Consider the following 21,409-nt stretch of genomic DNA (forward strand, 5'->3'; position numbering starts at 1 on the left):
CTGTAGCATATGTGAACATGGTTGGAGATTCAGACTATGTGAACATAGCTCCGTAAAACCTACCAACTTCAAACATTAATGGCTCTTGTCATTTTTGTGTGTTCATCAGTACTTTAAATTCTTTAAACACATAAAGTGTTTTTGTTTTAGGCTACCTTTGTTTTCAAACATCGACCATATTGAATATAAATTGTACAAATTAACATAATAGACGGCTTTTTATTAATTAAGTGACATAAACGCAATTCGTATAGGAGTTCCATTTTTCCTTCCGCCTAATTAGTAATAAGCTTACGTGTAACAAAAGACCTATTCTTTTTTGTCAATTACATCATCATCATCCAGTGCCATGCCTGAACCACAGGTTTCGGCTGCCATGAAACGCTGATTTCTCCAGATGTAACTATTTCTGGCAGTTTTAAAATTTTTATTTCCTTCAATGTCTAGAACAGTGGTTCTTAACCTTTTTGTAGTCACGGACCCCTTTTATGAATTTTGTAAGTCTGCGGACCCCCAACGCAATTTACCATCTTTTTATGTTTCATATTTCTTGCATTATACCCTGTCATGCTTTTGTCAACCCCTAATTAGACAAAAAAATAATAAACGATCCAATAGAGTAATAGACAATCGATAAATACCGGTAGCTCAACGGCGTACTCATTCAGAGAATAATGTATTCACGCGTTGCCCACCAACTAATGAAGCAAACAACCTATTTACTATTAACTTACTACACGTTCAATTGGTTTGCTAAATTGATGATTTTGAAAAAAAATATTTTCTTCAAATTAGGCACACAATTCACGATTCAAAAATTCAACCAGCAATTGGTATATTCTGCTTGGTTTTACATTCATTTATTTGAGAATGACAAAAGTTGCTGTCGAAACATCATGTTTTACATATATATATATGTGTGTGTGTGTGTATAGCCTATAGCTTGTTTGTTCCTGGTTAGAATTTTCAAAACGCAAATTGTGTGCATAAGTTGAAGAAAATGTTTTTGCTGAAAATCAGCGCCACAAAATCCACTTGCACCATTTGGTTTCAATGTTTTAATCATTATTATTGTTATGATGTAAGTCAAAGTATACGACATATCTTTACCAAAGGAGTTGAAAGGGTTGCTGATCACGTTCAAAACGCATTTCCTTAATCCCCATTCCTAAAGAGAAGACATCCTGTATGTGCAGATGTGTGAAATCAAAAGCACAATATCTGTCAACTTTATTTTTTAGCCAATAACTTACTTCAAAGATAAAACGTGATAGTTACGCAATGTACAACAAAGTTATGAATGAAAACAGAAAACTACACAGAACATTTTCGTTAACAAGATTGCCAAACTTGCGTCTGCGGACTCAAATAATATATATATATTTATACAAATAGTTTTGCATCTTTAAATAAAAATTTAGTAAAAATCTATAGGCTACAATATATATTCCTGGTTTCACTATTCTCGATGCTTGGTTACAATAAGCTTATGTGAAAGTTACGTTTACATGATGTAGATCTTTTCTTGTCAATTTGAGAAAAATTCTACCGAAAATAGCATCTGAGTGGCATCTTCGTTTTTCATTGTTCCAAAATAATTGCTAGTTTCCATTACCCAACTGTTCATAAATCAAAAATGTTTCGAAACTGTTTCTTGTATTGTTCATAAGAGTCCATTCAAACGGTTGCGAATCGTGGAAGATTAACTGTTGATTAGTCAACGTGGGTATGAGTTTTGCTTGTTTTTGAAGCAATTGTCTATGTCGAAGTTCTTGAATGTTTGGCTGAAAATTAGAAGATTGGCCTAAAATCCTTGACTTACTTTCAAACAAAATCTTAATCTTAGTTCTTATTAGGTATAAGTCTGCATTCAAAACACTAATCAAAACTGCTTAACAATTATTTTCTGCATGGTTTGGCGGACCAGCGTGGCCGAGTCACAAAGCACATCTTCGTTATTGACACGTTTTTTTTTCGGGTTCTAATACCGTCTCTGTCACTTATGTTTCCCTGCCAAAAACTTACGACGCTCAAATAACGCAAAGAAATTTAAGCATTTGCACATTATTTTCGGTAACTCGAAACAATACATAAAAAACGCAATGTAAAATACGATCCAACGGAAAATCTTAACTGCGGAGTCATTGTGAGCATAACAAATCAAGCATTACCCGCCCAACGAGGATAAAAATAAACAAACAAACTGTTCAGAAATCTTATGGTGTTTTAGTAGAATTTAAAAACTCTATCTTGGTATAGGGGCGGGCGGGTGGGCGATCAAATGGGGATTTAGGATTTATTAGGATTAGGCCTTAATTGTTTCGTAGTAAGTTTTAATTGGAATTTCATACACTGGACTCTTCAACTGGTTTCGGCTTGGTCTGATTTCTATCTGTGGCTTTGTTTGGTTGTTTGTTGGACCTGCAAATACAAAAAAGTCTGCTTGAGATTTAAAAAAAATGAAAACTGAATATTCTTCACAAAGCATTGTATGAGTTGCATCTCATAGCTACGAATTGGTGATAGGTTCTGAAACGTCGATATGGACGTTGGTTAAACAGCAACAGTGCAATTGTTTATTTAATGTAAAACTGGAGGCCAGGGCTTTATATTTAATATAAGGTATATTTATTTAAAAAAAATCAATGCATTTTGCAGGCAATTCCCACCAAAACAAACAACGACAAAATACTTCGCAATATAGAATTTGGTTGATGTTTGCTATTTTACCTTTTCATGACCCAGTAAAACATAGCGATCAGGACAACAAGAACCAGAAAGATAAATCCTCCCACGGCGCTTGTAACTGCAACTGCTACCAGCGAGTGTTCATCTGCTAAAATCAAGTGTGGTAATGTTAGCTGGTAATAGTTAATCATTAGATGTGCCATGTGTGAACGTCTTAAAACTACTGCGGTTTAATACAGTGCCGTTGGTATTATTTTTTATAAACATGCAGGATTTTAAATTAGACTATAGTATATTTTAGGCGTGCTACCAACGTCAATCATGCTATTGTTTCAATCGAAAATTTGCCTGCATGCAAAGATTCCATTCAAAGAGTGACGTTGACTGATAAATAGCACTCGAAGTTAGCTGTAAACAATGCATCATAAGACTAACAATATGGCTACAGCAGGTTGATTGTTATTGCTTTGTACTCAAATTGTTTAAACGATTACTGTTACCTACTTGTTTTGCTGGGAGTTGGATTGTTATGAGTTGAAACGAATCTTGTTTCCATTATTTGGTTTGTGGCTTCTGTGGTTTCTAAAATAACAAACTAAATTACAGGCACACAAAAACTAAGTGCTTAAAATAGTGATTATTCTTGAAAAAAAGTTCAGGTCGAGGTTTTGGTCAGAATTTCTTGACAATTACAACCTAAATTTGTTCACAAGCCCTATTAGTGAACAATGTCCCAAATTTTACAAACTTTTGAAAGTCTTTTTTGAAACGGTTTTGTATTTAAAACTAACAAAATCTACATTTTTTTTGCAAAACCTTGTTTACATTTTTTGCTGTAAAAAAACATTGCTATAAAATCCATGCACATCATTATTTAATTGTGGTAGTTTCATTGTTGTTTTGCTATTACGTCAAGCAACATGAATGTCAAACTAAATAAAATATTTCTGTTTACCATAATAGTCGTAGTAGTTGTTGTCTCCGGGTTCATCACCAACCCCGTTGTTTCCAGACCCTGACCAAGAATTTCCGTATCCTAGCCCAGAGTAATAAACAGCCACAGATGTGAAGATATGTGAAATTAAAACAACGCAAATAGCCAACTTCATTTTGTGTTCATTACGCAATATGCAACAAATACTTTCTAAAGAAAAATAGGCAACTACGTTCAACGTTGTTGTAAACAATTGTTGTCGACCTGTTACGACCATGCGTGCGGACTGAAAAAAACTGTAAAATGTTTTCGTTAGGCTGTCTTCTAAGGATAATTCCAAGACTAAAAAAGTTATAAAACACTGTGCCGGAGCACAAAAAACGCGCTTTGAAACCATAACTAATCTATAGTTTCCGTTTTAAAGTTTATTCTATATTTTAAATCAAATCAAAACCTATAAAACGATGTAGCTGCAACGTGTTTAGTAATTATCACCAGTTAAACTTATGTCAGTAATTTTTTCTGCACTCGACAAGGTTTCTTTGCGCAGCTATTTCCAGCATGCTTATCATTCAAATGCAATTGTGTCGCTATGTGTTCTTTCATCAAGCAAAATACTGTATGCCGAACTTAAATCACCCGGTTTGGTTTATCATGTAACTCTTTCTACACGTATTCTTCTACCTATACCCAAACAATCTGTGTATCTATTAACCTCTGAATAAAAAAAAAGAGAAAAACTTGGCTTTTACTATGATAACTATAAGGTTATGCAGCATTTGCTTTGTTGTTCTGTCCTGAACTTTGTTTGTCTGTCCAGAATATGCTTTGTTTTTCTGTGACGTTTACAAAAAATGTTCATACGTTTCATAACGTAAAACTTTCCATATTAACTGCGTGAAAATTGCTTTTCCGGCTTTACTGAAAGTCACAACTTCTAACTGTTATCATTCATTGATGCAACAATATTTGCCAGTTTTCATCACCCTTTAAGTCTGCATGGATTGTGCGCTCACAGTTCAGCGAAATTATTTATTGTACTTTATGATGACTCAAGTCAATTCATGTAGTTTCGGTAAACTTGACAGGTTAATTTTTCATTAGACACAGTGTATGACCTTTGTCTGGAAGTCTCGACTTACTTTTTGTACATCCTACCAACCTCATAAATATTTTTAATATCACAGTAAAACTGCCAGTGAAACAGTCAATTTTGTCTATTATGTTATTTATTGCAAATTTAAATTAGGCGTATGTGTAAAAATTTCAAGGTCTCAATTTCAAGGTTGCATAAGAATATCACTGACTTTTAGCGCTTGTAAAAAGTGACTGTGGTTTATAATTCCCACACAGCCTCTTTTGTTAATGGAAATAAAACGACTCATTGTTGAACCATAATATTGTTTTTCTTTTCTTTTTACACTACAAAAAACGAATATAACAAAAACAAAAATAAAACATTTAACATACAAAAAGTATGATTAACATCTATATAATCATTGCGTCGCACTAGGACTCATTGAAGTGTAAGGGCCCATACGAAGCCAAAGACTGACGAGTATTCCCATTTGAATAACAATAGGCAACTAAAAGAAGACTCCATTGTGGCTTTAATTGAAAAATATTGCTGCTCATTGTCATATGATTTCAATTTTTTGACAAATTTAGAGTTCACAAGAAGGCTAGTTTCTTTTATCAGCACTTTTTTCTCTTCAGTTAGGCGCCTTGGATCAATAGACTGCAATTAACATGCACCACCGACACTGGATGCAACTTTTGGAAGAGGAAAAGCAGGTCGGTCAAAAGGATAAGTTTGTTCAGTATCAGGTCCATTGTGGTAGCGTTTTTTCTCAAACACCGGAACTTCGTAAATTGGTTCTTCATTTTCGGCTGGAGCTGCAGCTCTTGCGTTGTTTGTTGGCCATGGATTTCTCCTATAACGTTCCCTGTTGATACATATGTTTGTATTACACATATGCTATAAAATGGAAATAGGTGGTTAAACAAAATATCGGTTTTGGTTGTTATAGATATAATCTACAAATCAGTGATTTTTAACTTTTGGCAATCTTTTCAAATCAGTCACAGGTTCTCATATCCTATTTTTCAGCATGTTTAAGTATGCTGATCCATTAACGCTAATCATTTTAGCATCCTAGCACCCCTTACATTGGTTCCTCGACATATTGTGGGATGGCGTGGACTTGAGGTGTTAAGTTGAAGACTGGTACCGGTTCTATCCTATTGGGTGCTCCATTTGCCCTGCAACTGCAAAACATGTGTGAATAGAAAATTTGTGAACACTACAAAATTCCCCCTAATTGTTTGTATGAGTTCCATTAAAAATTGCATGGGTTGCATTGCCATTCCATAAACTCTAAATGAGCTCTGTTTAATCTTTGTCTATACGCCTTTCAAGTCGAATGTCAGTTATCCTAGTCTTGCTGTGGTTTCGGCCAGCAGTTATTATTCTCTAAACGTACCAATTTAACACCTTTCTAATACTTGTTAACAACATAAATGAGCCACGTTAGGTTTGACCAAAAAAAGAAACTGTTTTCGTTTTGGAAACTTTTCCTTTTAACAAAGTTTGCTTTTTTACCTTCTTTTCTTTTGGCAAAGCACAACAATTACGATCACAAGAACAATGAGAAGGAATCCGAAGGAACATGAGATTGCAATTATCAACGTCTGGTTATCTAGTAAAGTTGAAATGTTCGTCAGTCTTAAATGATAATTTTAAGCAAAAAGGCACGATCTGTACAGAGCAGTACAATGTCATTTCAATACCAAAGACAAGCCGCAGAAACACAACACGTAAATTTAAAACGTTTCTTTTTTTAATACTTTTTTACTGCTTACTAGTTTGAGGGGCTCTTGCAGTGGTCTCTGGAACATAAGATAAATATTTTGGAAGAACCACGTTTTACAATGATTTTTGCGGTTTTCCAATTATTTTGTTAAATTAGTGTCAAAAAACGTTTGTGTTAGATTTCATTGAATTGGCCTGGATGCAAAAAGTGTTTTTAGCTGCACTAAAAAAACCTATAAACAGCAGCAGGTTGGAACAGTGTATACTGTGTGCAGCTTAATCAGCATTTTTTTAACATTTCCGTTGTACTTACTTCCTTGAGCTGGAGGTTGATTGTTGTAAACAGATTCTATGTCTGTTATTTGGGTTGTGTCTGAAATAACGAGAAAACTCGATTGTTAATTTCTATGCAGCAGCACTACAAACTCTCATGTCATAATAATAAAAGACGTTCCGCTTTTTATGTCTAATTTTTTGCTTACAAACTGTTTAGTTTTGGAAAAGACCGTGTTTAAATGTAGTTAAATCTACTTGAAAAAACGACATACAAAAAGCAAATTTCGACTAAATTTTTGTCGAACGCCAATGAAAATAATTTGTCAAAAATCACTGCAAACAATTCACTGGCAACATTTGGTTGTGATGTTTAATCATTATTGTTGCTATTATGTTAAGTCAAAGTAAATAACATGTCATTTTACCGTAGATGAACGGGTTTGTCGTGGCCAAATCGTCATTCTCATTTTCCGATGAAGTATTTCCCATATGTCTGCAGGTGTGTAAAATCAAAACCACAAAAAATGTCAACTTTATTTTGTATCCAGCACTTCAAAGATAAAACTTGACATTTACGCAATGTACAGCAAACTTATAAATGAACACAGAAAACTACACTGAACATTTTTGTCAACAATATTGTCAACCTTGCGTCTGCGCACTCAAATAAATCCGTGAAACGATTTTGTAACACAGTTAAGAATCTATCACAGGCTACAAAGAATATGCTTGGTTTCACTATCCTGGTCGCTTACAATACATGGAAGTTACGTTTACATGATGTTGATTTTTCTATTGTCACGTTAAGGAGATTTCTTTACCGAAAATAGCATCTGAGTGGCACCTTTGTCTTGCATTGTTCCAAAAATAATTGCTACTTTCCATGACTCAACTGCTCGGCATGTTCATAATTTAACAATTTTTCAAAACTGTTTCTTGTATTGTACATAAGAGACAATTTAAATGGTTTCAAATCGTGGGTTAAACAAAGATCAGTCACCGAGTGTATGACTTTTGCTCGTTTTCAAAGCAACTGTCACACTATAAATTTGGTTATCTAGGTTGTTGTAAGTAGTATACTGCACGTAGTAGATATTATTTTTTTTCAATTATTCGCATTTGATTCTTTGAGTTTTTTTCACTTAATTTATTACTCCAATATTGACATGTTCAAATTGGTCCGATGTTCATATTTCTGTGTTTTTTTGCTCTTGCTTCCTTTATATCAACTGTCTCATATGGGGTAGACGTTTAATTGCTGTTAAACCTAATCCCATGCAGCATAGCTCTTTTGGTCAACGTAAAAAAAATTCTTAAGCAGCAGAACAACCCCAAAAGACTATTACACCAACGATTCTGCTAAAAAATATATTGTCATTATTTTGTGTTAAGAACTAAAAAAACACATAAATTTCCTACACACTCCATTGTTCGTCACAGTAATTGTTTATTCACAGAAGTGCATTAAATACAAAAATACATTCATTATCTGTATTTTTAACAACAGCGGAACAAAAACGAAAGGCAAACACTAGGATAGTTTGAAAGCCCAAGTTGGCCGAGTCGCAAACACAACCGTTTTGTGTTGACGACTCGCTTACGAGGTTGTAGGTTTTCAACAAAATCTCTGTCACTCATTTTTCCTTGGTAAAAACTTACGACGCTCCTATAAAGCAAGTAAACTTAAGGCATGAGCTGCAATATTTCCCCTAACTCGAAAAATACATAAAAACACACTAATGCTATATAAAAACGATCCAATGGAAAAGCTTAACGGCGGACCCATTGTGAGCATAACGGTTTAAGCGTTGCGCGCCCAACGAAGACTAAAATAAACAAACAAACATAATGTTCAGAAATCTTATGGTCTTATAGTAGAATTCAAAAATTCGATATCGGTATAGAGGCTGATGGACAGTCATAAGGGCAAATTTCATTAGGATTAGGTCTTGTTTCGTAGTGAGTTCTCATTGGAATTTCATACACCGACTCTTCAACTGCATTCGGCTTGTTCTGATTTATATCTGGGGCCTTGTTTGGTTGTTTGTTCGACCTGCAAATACAAAAAAAAATCTGCTTGAATATTCTTTACAAAACATTGTATGACCTGAATCTCATAGCTACAAATTGGTGACAGGTTCTATCGAAACATTGGTTAAACAGAAACGGTGCAATTGTTTATTTACTGTAAAACTCTGGGCCAGTGCTTTATATTCAATATAAAATAGATTTAAAATGATTCAATGACCATTGCTGGCGAAAGAAAAACAAACAACAACTACAAAATATTTCGTAAAAGACTTTGGTTGAAGTTTTCTATTTCACCTTTTCCTGTTCCAGTAAAACACAGCAATAAGGACAACAAGAACCAGAAAGATAAATCCTCCCACGGCGCTTGGAACTGCAACTGCTACCAGCGAGTGTTCATCTGCTAAAATCAAGTGTGGTAATGTTAGCTAGTAATAGTTAATCATTAGATGTGCCCTATGTGGAGAACGTCTTAAACCACTGGGGATGAATATCCAAGTGCCGTTGGTATTATGTTTTATTGACATTCAGGATTTTAAAGTAGACTATAGTATAGTTTAGGCGTGCTATACCAACGTCAATCATGCTATTGTTTCAATCGAATATTTGCCTGCATGCAAAGATTCCATTCAAAGAATGACGTTGACTAATAAATAGCACTTGAAGTTAGCTGTAAACAATGCACCATAAGGTCAACAGCTGGATTACTGTAGCCAGGCTACAAAGCCCACATGGTCAAAGTCTTGCTACTATAGCTGCCCTTACATGAGTGTGGCTTAATTCTTTATTATTGTTATTGCTTTGTACTCAAATTGTTTGAATGATTACTGTTACTTACTTGCTTTGGTGGGAGTTGGATTGTTATGAGTTGAAATGGTTCTGGTTTTCATTGTTTTCGTGCCTTGCGTAAAACAAAGTCAACGTCAATCTTATGTAGCAGCACAAAATCAATGCGTGTAAAATAGTGATTATTTACATTTAAAAATAACCAGTATAAATTCAGTTTGGGACTCCAACTTTTTGACTCTTACATCTCAGGGTGTTATCAGTAAAACAATGACCTACATAAAATTTAATTTTGAATGCTTCTGCAAACCCCTGTGTTATTATCACTACCTAATTAAAAAGTTTAAATTGATTTTGTCATTGTTTTTGGTCATCGATTTTTCTCGCAAACTTTTAAATGGTCATTTATAAACAGTTTTGTGTTTAAAACTAAGGTATGTGCTTAGTGCACGAATAATTCCTGCAACCTACTTTCTTTAGCCGGGAGAGGATTGATAACAGTTAAAACGAATCCTGTTTCCATTATTTGGTTTGTGGCTTCTGTGGTTCCTGAAATAACAAACAAGTCGATCTTTATAGTCACACAAAAACTGAGTGCTTAAAATAGTGATTATTCATAAAAAATCGAGTTCAGGTCGAGGTTTGGGTCAGAATTTCTTGACAATTGCAACATAAATTTGTTCACAAACCTTATTAGTAGGGCAATTATTTTTTGACCTAAAAAACGAAAAATTTTGACCTACAAATTGAAAATTTTGACTTTAAAAAACCAAAAGTTAAAATATGGCTGTAGGCTACTCTGTAGAGCAAATGTCTAACAGAAGGGCAAAATCTGAACAGACCTAACCTGTTCTGAAAAGGGAAATGAGCTAATTAAAAATCACTGCCAAAAAATACATGAAATACCTAAAGCAAGACCGAAGCAAGAGCGGCACCTAACCTGCAGCTGCCGTAAAATGACTTGGGACCTACCAAAATTTTGCACGTTTTGAGGTGTATTGAGCATCACGCCATATCAACCTAATTATTTCACTCACTTTATGGTTTATTATTCACAATAAGTAGGCAATGGGCCAATTACAACAGTATAAAGTAGGCTACAAGGTGTAAAATGAACAGTTCACTGACAGTGCAACCTCTACAACACCACGACAATGCAGTTTGTAAACAATTTTAACTTTGTAAAAAATTTTGACTTTGTAAACAATTTTGACTTTGTGAACAATTTTGACAATTTTTGACCTATTCCAAAAATTTTGACTTTTTTTGACAAGTCAAAAAATATTGGCTTTACCTATTAGTAAACAATGTCCCAGATTTCACAAACTTTTGAAAGTATTTTTTAAACGGTTTTGTATTTAAAACTAACAAAATCTAGAAAAACTAACATTTAAAACTAACAAAATCTAGAAAAACTAACTTTTAAAACTAACAAAATCTAGAAAAACTAACATTTAAAACTAACAAAGATTTCTTTTTACCGTAAAAGTAATCGTTGTCTCCGGATTCATCACTAAACTCGTCATTTCCAGACCCTAACCCAGTGTAATAAACGGCCACAGATGTGGAAATATGCAAAATTAAATAAACGCAACTGGCCAACTTCATTTTGAGTTCAGTACGCAATATGCAACAACTACTTTCTAAAGAAACGTAATGAACAATAAAACGTTGTTATAAACAATATTATCAATCCTGTTTCGACAATGCGTGCGGACTGAACAAATATCTGTAAAATGTTTTCGTTAGGCTGCCTAATAAGGATAATTCCAAGCACCCCAAAATTATGAAACACTGTACAGGAACCAAAAAAAAAAAAAACGCATAACTATAATCTAGTTTTAAAGCCGTTTTAAAGTTTATCCTATATATCATACTTCAAATAAAATTAAAACTTTAAAACGATGTAGCTGTAACGCGTTTAGTATAATTATCACCAATTGTGTCCGTAACTTTTTTGCGCTTTATAAGATTTGAACTTTGCGCAGCTATTTCTTGCTTGGTGATCGTTCAATGCAATTTTATAGCAATGCCTTCTTTCACTAAGCGAAATATACCGAACTCAGATCACCCCGTGGCTTATCTTGTACATCTTGGTATAAATATAAAATGCTTTTTATCTATTAACCTCCGAACAAGAAAAACGACACAGCAAACTTGAAATTAACTATGATTACTATGAGGCTATGAAGAATATGCGTTTTTTCTATCCTTAACGCTGACAAAAAATGCTTTTACGTTTTCATAACGTGAAACTTTCCATATTAACTGCGTGAAAATTGCTTTTCCGGCTTTACTGAAAGTCACAACTTCTAACTGTTATCATTCATTGTTGCAACAATATTTGCCAGTTTTCATCACCCTTTAAGTCTGCATGGATTGTGCGCTCACAGTTTACGGAAACTATTTATTGTACTTTATGATGACTCAAGTCAATTTATGTAGTTTCGAAACTTGACAGGTTAATTTTTTATTCACTGTGTATGACCTTTGTCTGTTTTCAAAGGAAGTCTCGACTTAGTTTTTGTACATCCTACCAACCTCATAAATATTTTTAATATCACAGTAAAACTGCCAGGAAAACGGTCAATTTTGTCTATTATGTTATTTATTGCAAATTTAAATTAAGCGTATGTAAAAATTTCAAGGTCTTGTAGGTTGCAGAAGAATATCACTGACTTTTAGCGCTTGTAAAAAGTGGCTGTGGTTTCTAATTCCCGCACAGTCTCTTTTGTTAATGGAAATAAAACGACTCATTGTTGAACCATAATATTGTTTTTTTTCTTTTCACACTACAAAAAAAGAATATAACAAAAACAAAAATAAAACATTTAACATGCAAAAAGTATGATGTACATCTATATAATCATTGCGTCGCACTAGGACTCATTGAAGTGTAAGGGCCCATACGAAGCCAAAGACTGACGAGTATTCCCATTTGAAAAACAATAGGCAACTACAAGAAGACTCCATTGTGGCTTTAATTGAAAAATATTGCTGCTCATTGTCATATGATTTCATTTTTTTGACAAATTTGGAGTTCACAAGGAGGCTACAAAGTTTCTTTTATCAGCACTTTTTTCTCTTCAGTTAGGCGCCTTGGATCAATAGACTGCAATTAACATGCACCACCGACACTTGATGCAACTTTTGGAAGAGGAAAAGCAGGTCGGTCAAAAGGATAAGTTTGTTCAGTATCAGGTCCATTGTGGTAGCGTTTTTTCTCAAACACCGGAACTTCGTACACTGGTTCTTCAGTTACGGCTGGAGCTGCAGCTCTTGCGTTGTTTATTGGCCATGGATTTCTCCTATAACGTTCCCTGTTGGTACATATGTTTGTATTACACATATGCTATAAAATGGAAAAAGGTGGTTAAACATAATATCGCTTTTGGTTATTCAATATAATCTACAAATCAGTGATTTTTAACCTTTGGCAACCCTTTTCAAATCAGCCACAGGTATTCATATCATATTTACAGCATGTTTAAGTATGCTCATCCATTAACGCTAATCATTTTAGCCTCCTAGCACCCCTTACATTGGTTCCTCGGCATATTGTGGGATGGCGTGGACTTGAGGTGTTAAGTTGAAGAATGGTACCGGGTCTGTCCTATTTGGTGCATCATTCGTCCTACAAATGCAAAACATGTGTGAAATGAAATTTGTAAAGACAATAAATTCACTCAATTTGTTTGTATATGTTGCATTAAAAATTGTATGGGTTGCATTGCCAATTAAACTCTAAATGAGCTCTGTTTAACCTTTGTCTATATACGCCATTAAAGTCGAATATCAGTTATCCTAATCTTCCTGTGTTTTCTGTCAGCAGTTCTTATTTCTTAAACGTACAAATTTGGCACCTTTCTACCTGCTAACAACAGCACAACGATTACGATCACATTAACAATGAGAAGGAATCCTCCCACGGAACATGAGATTGCAATTATCAACGTCTGGTCATCTAGTAAAGTTGAAACGTTCGTTATAGTGTTAATTGATAAATTTAAGAAAAAAAGGCACGATCTGTATAGAGCAGGGCAATGTCATTTCATTACCAAGGACACGCCGCAGAAACATAACACGTAAATTGAAAATCTTTCTGTATTTTTAGTACTTTTTTACTTTTTTACTAATTTGAGGGGCTCTTGTAGTGGTCTCTGGAACATAAGATAAATATACGTTATTTTGGAAGAACCACGTTTTACAATGATTTGTCCGGTTTTTCCATTATTTTGCTAAATTAGTCTCAAAAAACGTTTCTGTTAGGTTTCATTGGATTGGCCTGGATGTTAAAAGTGTTTTTTTAACTGCCCTAAAGAAACCCTACACCAGTGGTTCCCAACCGGGGAGGAATTCCTCCCCAGGGAGGAATTTTATGAGTTCAGGGGAGGAATTTCATAAAAACTGTAAAAAATTAACATTGGAAATGTTACAGAATATTTTTGTTTTTACATTATTATGTCCATTATAATTTGGACCCGGTTCACATTTGGAACCCGTTACAAAATTCTGAAATGGACATCCCTAATTATAAGGTCTATTTCAAATTGCTATAATATTTATGTTATATTTGTTTTTCCTCTTATGGGGAGGAATGAATAGTTCGAAATGGGCAAAGGGAGGAATGTAACAAAAAAGGTTGGGAACCACTGCCCTACACAGAAGCAGGTTGAAACAGTGTATACTGTGTGCAGCTTAATCAGCATTTTCTTAACATTTTCGTTATACCTACTTCCTTGAGCTGGAGGTTCATTGTTGTAAATTGAAACAGATTCTATGTCTGCTATTTGGGTTGTGTCTGAAATAACAAGAAAACTGAATTGTTAGTTTCTATGCAGCAGACTGCAAACTCTCATGTCATAATCATAATAAACGTCCCGCTTTTTATGTATATTTGTTTTGCTTACAAACTGTTCAGTTTTGGAAAAGATCGTGTTTAAATGTAATAAAATCTATTTGAAGAAACGACATACAAGAAGCAAATTTCGACTAAATTTTTGCCAAACCCCAATGAAAATATCTTTGCCAAAAATCACTGCAAAACAACTAATTGGCACCATTTGGTTGTGATGTTTAATCATATATATTTCTATAATGTAAAGTCAAAGTAAATAACATGTCATTTTACCGTAGATGAACGGGTTTGTCGTGGCCAAATCGTCATTCTCATTTTCCGATGAAGTATTTCCCATATATCTACAGGTATGTAAAATCAAAACCACAAAAAATGTCAACTTTATTTTGCATCCAATACTTCAAAGATAAAACTTGACATTTACGCAATGTACAACAAACTTATAAATGAACACAGAAAACTATACACTGAACATTTTCGTCAACAAGATTGTCAACCTTGCGTCTGCGCACTCAAATAAATCCGTGAAACGATTTTGTAACACAGTTAAGAATCTATCACAGGCTACAAAGAATATGCTTGGTTTCACTATCCTGGTCGCTTACAATACAGTTTACATGATGTAGATCTTTTCATTGTCACTTTGAGGAAATTTCTGCCGAAAATAGCATCTCAGTAGCATCTTTGCTTTTCATTGTTCCAACAATAATTGCTACTATCCATGACTCAACTGCCCGCATGTGTACATTTAAAATACTTTTTCTAAACGCTTCTTGTATTGTACATAAGAGTCCATTTAAATGGTTTTAAATCGTGGGTTAAACAAAGATCAGTCACTGTGTGTATGACTTTTGCTTGTTTTCAAAGCAATTGTCACACTATAAATTTGGTTGTCTAGTTTGTTAACAAAAAAAATCTATCATAATTGACTAAACCTTTCTGTTTATTTTTTGTGTTAAAAATAAAAAATAAAAAAAAATTCCTACACACCCATTGTTCGTCACAGTAATTGTTTATTCACAGAAGTGCATTAAATACAAAAATACATTCATTAACTGTATTGTTTAATAACAACGAATCAAAAACGAAAGGCAAACACTAGAATAGTTTAAAAGCCCAAGTTGGCCGAGTCGCAAACACAACCGTTTGTGTTTACGACTCGTTTACGAGGTTGTAGGTTCTCAACAAAATTTCTGTCACTCGTGTTTCCTGACCTAAAACTTACGACGCTCTTATAACGCAAAGAAACTTATGGCATGAGCTGCATTATTCCCCGTAACTCGAAACAAATACATAAAAAAACACTAATTCTATGTAATAACGATTGAAAACTCTATATCGGTATAGGGGCTGGTGGGCGGTCATATTGGCAAATTTCATCAGGATTATGTCTTGTTTCGTTGCTAGTTTTCATTGGAATTTCATACACCGATGGGCAAATTTCATTAGGATTAGGTTTTGTTTCGTTGCTAGTTTTCATTGGAATTTCATACACCGACTCTTCAACTGCATTCGGCTTGGTCTGATTTATATCTGCGACTTTGTTTAGTTGTTTGTTGGACCTGCAAATGCAAAAAACCTGCTTGAGATATTTTTTAAATAAAAATTGAATATTCTTTACAAAACATTGTATGAGCTGCATCTCATAAGTGCGAATTGGTGACAGGTTCTGAAAGGTCGATATGGAAACGTTGGTTAAAGAGCAACGGTGTAATTGTATATTTAATCTAAATTCTACACCAGGGCTTTATATCCAATATAGAGTATATTTAAAATAAATCAATGCATTTTGCAAGCAATTCCCCACCAAAATAAAAAATAACAAAATAGTTCGTTGTAGATTTTGGTTGAAGTTTTCTATTTTACCTTTTCCTGTCCCAGTAAAACACAACAATCAGGAAAACAAGAACCAGAAAGAAAAATCCTGCCACGGCGCTTGGAACTGCAACTGCTACCAATCGGTATTCATTTGCTAAAACCAAGTGTTGTAATGTTAGCTGGAATTGTTAATCATTAAGTAGATGTGCCCTATGTGGAGACCGTCTTATGCCACAGGGACTATATGCAATGTTATTGGTATTATTTTTTAGAGACATGCAGGATTTTAAAGTAGACTATACTATAGTTTAGGCGTGCTACCAAATTCAGTCATGCTATTGTTTCAATAGAAAATTTGCCACCATAAAAAATTCCCGTGCTACCAACGTCAATCATGCTATTGTTTCAATCGAAAGTTTGCCTCTATTCAAAGATTCCAATTAAAGAATGAAGTTAACTAATAAATAGCACTCGAAGCTTGCTGTAAACAATGCACCATAAGATCAACAAACTGGAACACCATAGCCCGGCTACAAAGCCCACATGGTTAAAGTCTTGTCATTATCTGCATTTATGAGACCGTATATTTGCTACAGCAGGTTAGCCTACATGAGTGTAACTTAATTCTTTGTTATTGTTATTGCTTTGTACTTAAATTGTTTAAATGATTACTGTTACTTACTTGCTTTGGTTGGAGTTGGATTGTTATGAGTTGAAATGGTTCCTGTTTTCATTGTTTTCGTGCCTTGCGTAAAACAAAGTCAAGCGTCAATCTTATGTAGCAGCACAAAATCAATGGGTGTAAAATAGTGATTATTTACATTTAAAACTATAACCAGTATAAATTCAGTTTGGGTCTCTAACTTCTTGACTCTTACATCTCGGGGTGTTATCAGTAAAACAATGACCTACATAAACTTAAAAAGCTTTTTTTTAATTTTGAATGCTTCTGCAAACCCCTGTTTTATTATCACTAACTAATTAAAAAGTTTAAATTGATTATGTCATTGTTTTTGGTCATCGTTTTCCTCGCAAACTTTTAAATGGTCATTTGTAAACAGTTTTGTGTTTAAAACTAAGGTATGCGCTCAGTGCACGAATAATTCCTGCAACCTACTTTCTTTAGCCAGGAGAGGATTGTTAGCAGTTGAAACGAATCCTGTTTCCATTATTTAGTTTGTGCCTTCTGTGGTTTCTGAAATAACAAACAATGTCGATCTTTATAGGCACACAAAAACTAAATGCTTAAAATAGTGATTATTATTCATTTTTGAAAACAATACAGTTCAGGTCGATGTTTGTGTCTGAATTTCTTGACAATTACGAGTCCAAATTTGTTCACAAGCCTTTGTACTCTAAATAATGTCCCAGATTTTACAACTTTTGAAAATATTTTTTTAAACGGTTATTTAAAACTAACAAAATCTACATTAGAAAAGCATACAAGAAACAAACATCAGATAATGTTTGTAAAACCTTGCTTAATGTTGTTGTTTTTTCCCCAAAAACCGTTGCTATAAAATCCATTTACATCATCGATCTTTATCTGCGATAGTTTCATTGTTATTGTTGCTATTACGTCAAGCAATATGAATGTCAAACTAAAAAAATATATTTCTTTTTACCATAATAGTCGTAATAGTTGTTGTCTCCGGGTTCATCATCAAACTCGTAATTTCCAGATCCTACCCCAGAGTAATAAACAGCCACAGATGAGGAAATATGCAAAATTATAGCAACACAGATAGCCAACTTCATTTTGTGTTCAGTAGGCAATATGCAAAAACCACTTTCTGAAGAAAATTAGGTCCAAAAAAGGTTATGAAACACTAAGCAGGAGCCCAAAAACGCGCTTCAAAACTATAACTAATATATAGTTAGTTTCCTTTAAGGTTTAATCTATCCTTTAATTAAATCAAAACCTTTAAAACGGTGTAGCTGCAGCGTGTTTAGGAATTATCCCCAATTCTGTCCTTAACTATTTTTGCACACCATAAGATTTCAACTTTGCGCAGCTGTTTCTAGGCGATGGTTAAGTGCAATTTTGTAGCTATGTGTTCTTTCACCAAGCGAACTATAAGGCTATGAACAATATGTTTTGTTTTTCTATGCTTGACGCTTACAAAAAATGCTTATACGTTTCATAACGTTAAACTTTCCATATTAACTGTGTGAAAATTGCTCTTTCCGGCTATACTGAAAGCGACAACTTCTAACTATATCATCCATGCAACAATATTTGCCAGTTTTCATCACCCAATAAAGCTGGATTGTGCGCTAACAGTTTGCCGAAACTATTTATTGTACTTTATGATGACTCAAGTCAATTCATGTAGTTTCGAAACTTGACAGGTTAATTTTTCATTAGACACAGTGTATGACCTTTGTCTGTTTTCAAAGGAAGTCTCGACTTACTTTTGGTACAACCTACCAACCTCATAAATATTTTTAATATCACAGTAAAACTGCCAGGAAAACGGTCAATTTTGTCTACAAGTTTATTATTTATTGCAAATTTTAAAATATGTGTAAAAATTGCAAGGTCTTGTAAGTTGCACAAGAATATCACTAACTTTTAGCGTTTGTATAAAGTGACTGTGGTTTATAATTCCCGCACAACCTCTTTTGTTAATGGAAATAAAAAGACTCATTGTTAAACCATAATTTGTTTCTTTTTTACACTGCATAAAAAACGAATATAACAAAACAAAAATGAAACATTTAGCATACACAAGTAAAGCTTTAACCCCTTTTTGTTTAAATATAAAAATAAACTTACATATAGCCTATCAATAGTTTTCAATAGAAATTTGTCGTACGCAAGCGTAGCGGTACAAAGCCTTCACCCATGCAAAGAACAAACAATTGCTTAAGGCTAAACGTTGGAAAGCGCAATTCTGTAATGGTACACAGTTTATGGATCAAAGAGGAAATACATCTATAATAATCACTGCGTTACATTAGGACCCATTAAAGTGTAAGGGCCCATAAAGCCATATAGACTGACGAATATTTCCATTAAAAACAAGCTAGGTATAACTAATAGAAGACTCCATTCTAGCTTTAATTGAAAAATGTTGCTGCTCATTGTCATATGACTTATATTTTTTTGACAAATTTAGAGTTCACAAGGAGGCTACAAAGTTTCTTTATCAGCAGTATTTTATCTCCAATTAGGCCCCGCGGATAAATAGATTGCATTTAACATGGACCGCCGACGCTGGATGGAACTTTTGGAAGGGGAAAAGCAGGTCTGTCAAATGGACAAGTTTGTTCAGTGTCAGGTCCATTGTGGTAGCGTTTTTTCTCAAACACCGGAACTTCGTAAATTGGTTCTTCAGTTTCGGCTGGAGCTTCAGCTCTTGCGTTATTTACAGGCCATGGGTTTCTCCTGTAACGTTCCATGTTGGCACTGCAAATTAAAAAAAAATGATTGCAACCGTGAATAAACCCTAAACCTAAAATTACATTAATGACACTTCTTTGTGTTACATAGTTTCCTTTTGGTGACGTTTGCCATGAAATGTGAAAAGGTGGTTAGACAGAATATCAATTTTGGTTATTTTATATAAGCCTCAAAATAGTGATTTTTAACCTGTGGTAACCTTGTAAAATCAGTAACTAAGTTATATAGTTCTCAAATCCCTTTCATTATAGTTAATGATTTCGCATCTCGTCACCCCTTACATTGGTTCCTCGGCAAATTGTGGGATGGCGTGAACTTGAGGTGCTAAGTTGAAGACTGGTACCGGGTCTGTGCTATTGGGTGCTCTATTCGCCCTGCAAATGCAATACATGTGTGAAAAGGAAATTTTTAAAGCCATACATCTCACCCAAATTGTTTGTACAAGTTGTATTAAAAATTGTGTTGGTTGCAATGCAATTTCACAAATCCTAAATGAGAGTTTCTAACTTTTGTCTATACGCTCTTAAGCCAACGATCACAACATCGACTGCAAAGGCGCGCAAAAATTCCATCATTGGTTACTGAGTTAGGGACATGAAAAGTTACAAAATGTGACAAAAAACTCCCTTTCGGCCAAAAATCACGTTTTGTAGCGGGCGATAGAGAAGTCCAATTGGGCTCTAAATGTGCACATGCGTTAAAGTTGATTATATCAGTTATCCTAATCTTGCTGTGCGTACGGTCAGCAGTTCTTATTCCTTAAACGTGCAAATGTTTGGAGCACCCGATAGCAGCAGGTACGTTTCTGGTTTAAGTAAAGTTCTTCAGAACATCTGGCCTAGTTTAACTACAACGTAATCACCCAACTGTTTTCGTTGTTGGTTACCATTCCTTTTAGCAAAGTTTGCTTTTTTACCTTCTTCTCTTCCGGCAAAGCACAACGATTACGATCACAAGAACAATGAGAAGGATTCCTCCCACGGAACATGAGATTGCAATTATCAACGTCTGGTCATCTATTAAAGTTGAAACGTTCGTTAGTGATTACAATTGATAAATTTAAGGAAAAAGGCACAATCTGAATAGAGCAGGGCAATGTCATTTCAATACCAAGGACAAGTCGCAGACACATGACACGTAAATTTGAAAACGTTTTGTATTATTAGTATTTTTTACTGCTTACTAGTTTGAGGAGCTCTTACGGTGGTCTCTGGAACATGAGAAAATAAATGTTATTTTAGAACAGTGGTCGGCAACCGCAGATCCGCGGCCCACTGCGACGAGTTCGTTACCGGGCTGTATAATTTTTCGGGTTAAATGCTTTAAAACATTTTGCCCATATATCTCAGGATGATAAACTAATAAAATTTTACTTTCAAAAGCGGCCGGCAGAGCAAAAAAGGTTGCCACACCTTGTTTTAGAAGAACCGCGTTTATTAATGATTTTTTTGTTTTTCCATTTTTTTTGCTAAGTTTGTCTCAAAAACGATTTTGCTACGTTTCATTGGATAGACCTTGACGTTGAAAGTGTTTTTTTGACAACTGCTTTCAAAAAATTTCAGTTTACCACGTTTTTCAAATACAAACCAAATCTTGTTCGTTTCATTGGACTGCGTCTAAACCAGTGGTTCTTAACCGGTGGGAAATTTAATGTTTTCAGAGGGAAATTATGTAAGTCAGGTAACCAAACTCGGGGCCCAAGGATCGAACCCGGCTTTGAATTAGTCGTTGAAAGTTACTTTCCTAAAAAATTTTCCGAAACAACATGTTAGATTAATTTTTAACCTAGTTTTACAAGACGCC

The 21,409-nt window shown here is 34.4% G+C and overlaps 3 protein-coding genes across 3 annotated transcripts; all 3 read right to left on the minus strand.

Annotated features, from left to right (window-relative positions):
* Positions 1-5,302: 5,302 nt before the first annotated feature.
* LOC145222104 (uncharacterized) lies at positions 5,303-5,943 on the minus strand. Its single transcript, XM_080088128.1, has 2 exons — positions 5,792-5,943; positions 5,303-5,568 (listed from the first exon to the last, which is right to left on the minus strand). The coding sequence occupies exons 1-2, from the start codon at positions 5,899-5,901 to the stop codon at positions 5,367-5,369; spliced, it is 312 nt and encodes a 103-aa protein (XP_079944254.1). The 5' UTR covers positions 5,902-5,943; the 3' UTR covers positions 5,303-5,366.
* Positions 5,944-12,368: 6,425 nt separating this feature from the next.
* Positions 12,369-13,205, minus strand: LOC145225479 (uncharacterized). The gene is made up of 2 exons (XM_080092188.1): positions 13,066-13,205; positions 12,369-12,844 (listed from the first exon to the last, which is right to left on the minus strand). The coding sequence occupies exons 1-2, from the start codon at positions 13,173-13,175 to the stop codon at positions 12,643-12,645; spliced, it is 312 nt and encodes a 103-aa protein (XP_079948314.1). The 5' UTR covers positions 13,176-13,205; the 3' UTR covers positions 12,369-12,642.
* Positions 13,206-18,952: 5,747 nt separating this feature from the next.
* LOC145224960 (uncharacterized) lies at positions 18,953-20,431 on the minus strand. The gene is made up of 2 exons (XM_080091596.1): positions 19,888-20,431; positions 18,953-19,612 (listed from the first exon to the last, which is right to left on the minus strand). The coding sequence occupies exons 1-2, from the start codon at positions 20,022-20,024 to the stop codon at positions 19,402-19,404; spliced, it is 348 nt and encodes a 115-aa protein (XP_079947722.1). The 5' UTR covers positions 20,025-20,431; the 3' UTR covers positions 18,953-19,401.
* Positions 20,432-21,409: the final 978 nt, after the last annotated feature.

This window comes from Phallusia mammillata, chromosome 4, assembly GCF_965637545.1.
Source record: "Phallusia mammillata chromosome 4, kaPhaMamm4.hap1.1, whole genome shotgun sequence".
In the NCBI taxonomy this organism is placed as follows: domain Eukaryota; kingdom Metazoa; phylum Chordata; class Ascidiacea; order Phlebobranchia; family Ascidiidae; genus Phallusia; species Phallusia mammillata.

What these genes read in the sequence shown, in the direction of transcription:
- LOC145222104 (XM_080088128.1), bottom strand. Translation starts at nt 5,901, where the DNA reads ATGTTTTGCAGTTGCAGGGCAAATGGAGCACCCAATAGGATAGAACCG. An exon ending in CAATATGTCGAGGAACCAAT is followed by an intron (nt 5,569 to 5,791) that starts GTAAGGGGTGCT and finishes ATGTATCAACAG; the next exon opens with GGAACGTTATAGGAGAAATC.
- LOC145225479 (XM_080092188.1), bottom strand. Translation starts at nt 13,175, where the DNA reads ATGTTTTGCATTTGTAGGACGAATGATGCACCAAATAGGACAGACCCG. An exon ending in CAATATGCCGAGGAACCAAT is followed by an intron (nt 12,845 to 13,065) that starts GTAAGGGGTGCT and finishes ATGTACCAACAG; the next exon opens with GGAACGTTATAGGAGAAATC.
- LOC145224960 (XM_080091596.1), bottom strand. Translation starts at nt 20,024, where the DNA reads ATGGCTTTAAAAATTTCCTTTTCACACATGTATTGCATTTGCAGGGCG. An exon ending in CAATTTGCCGAGGAACCAAT is followed by an intron (nt 19,613 to 19,887) that starts GTAAGGGGTGAC and finishes TTTAATTTGCAG; the next exon opens with TGCCAACATGGAACGTTACA.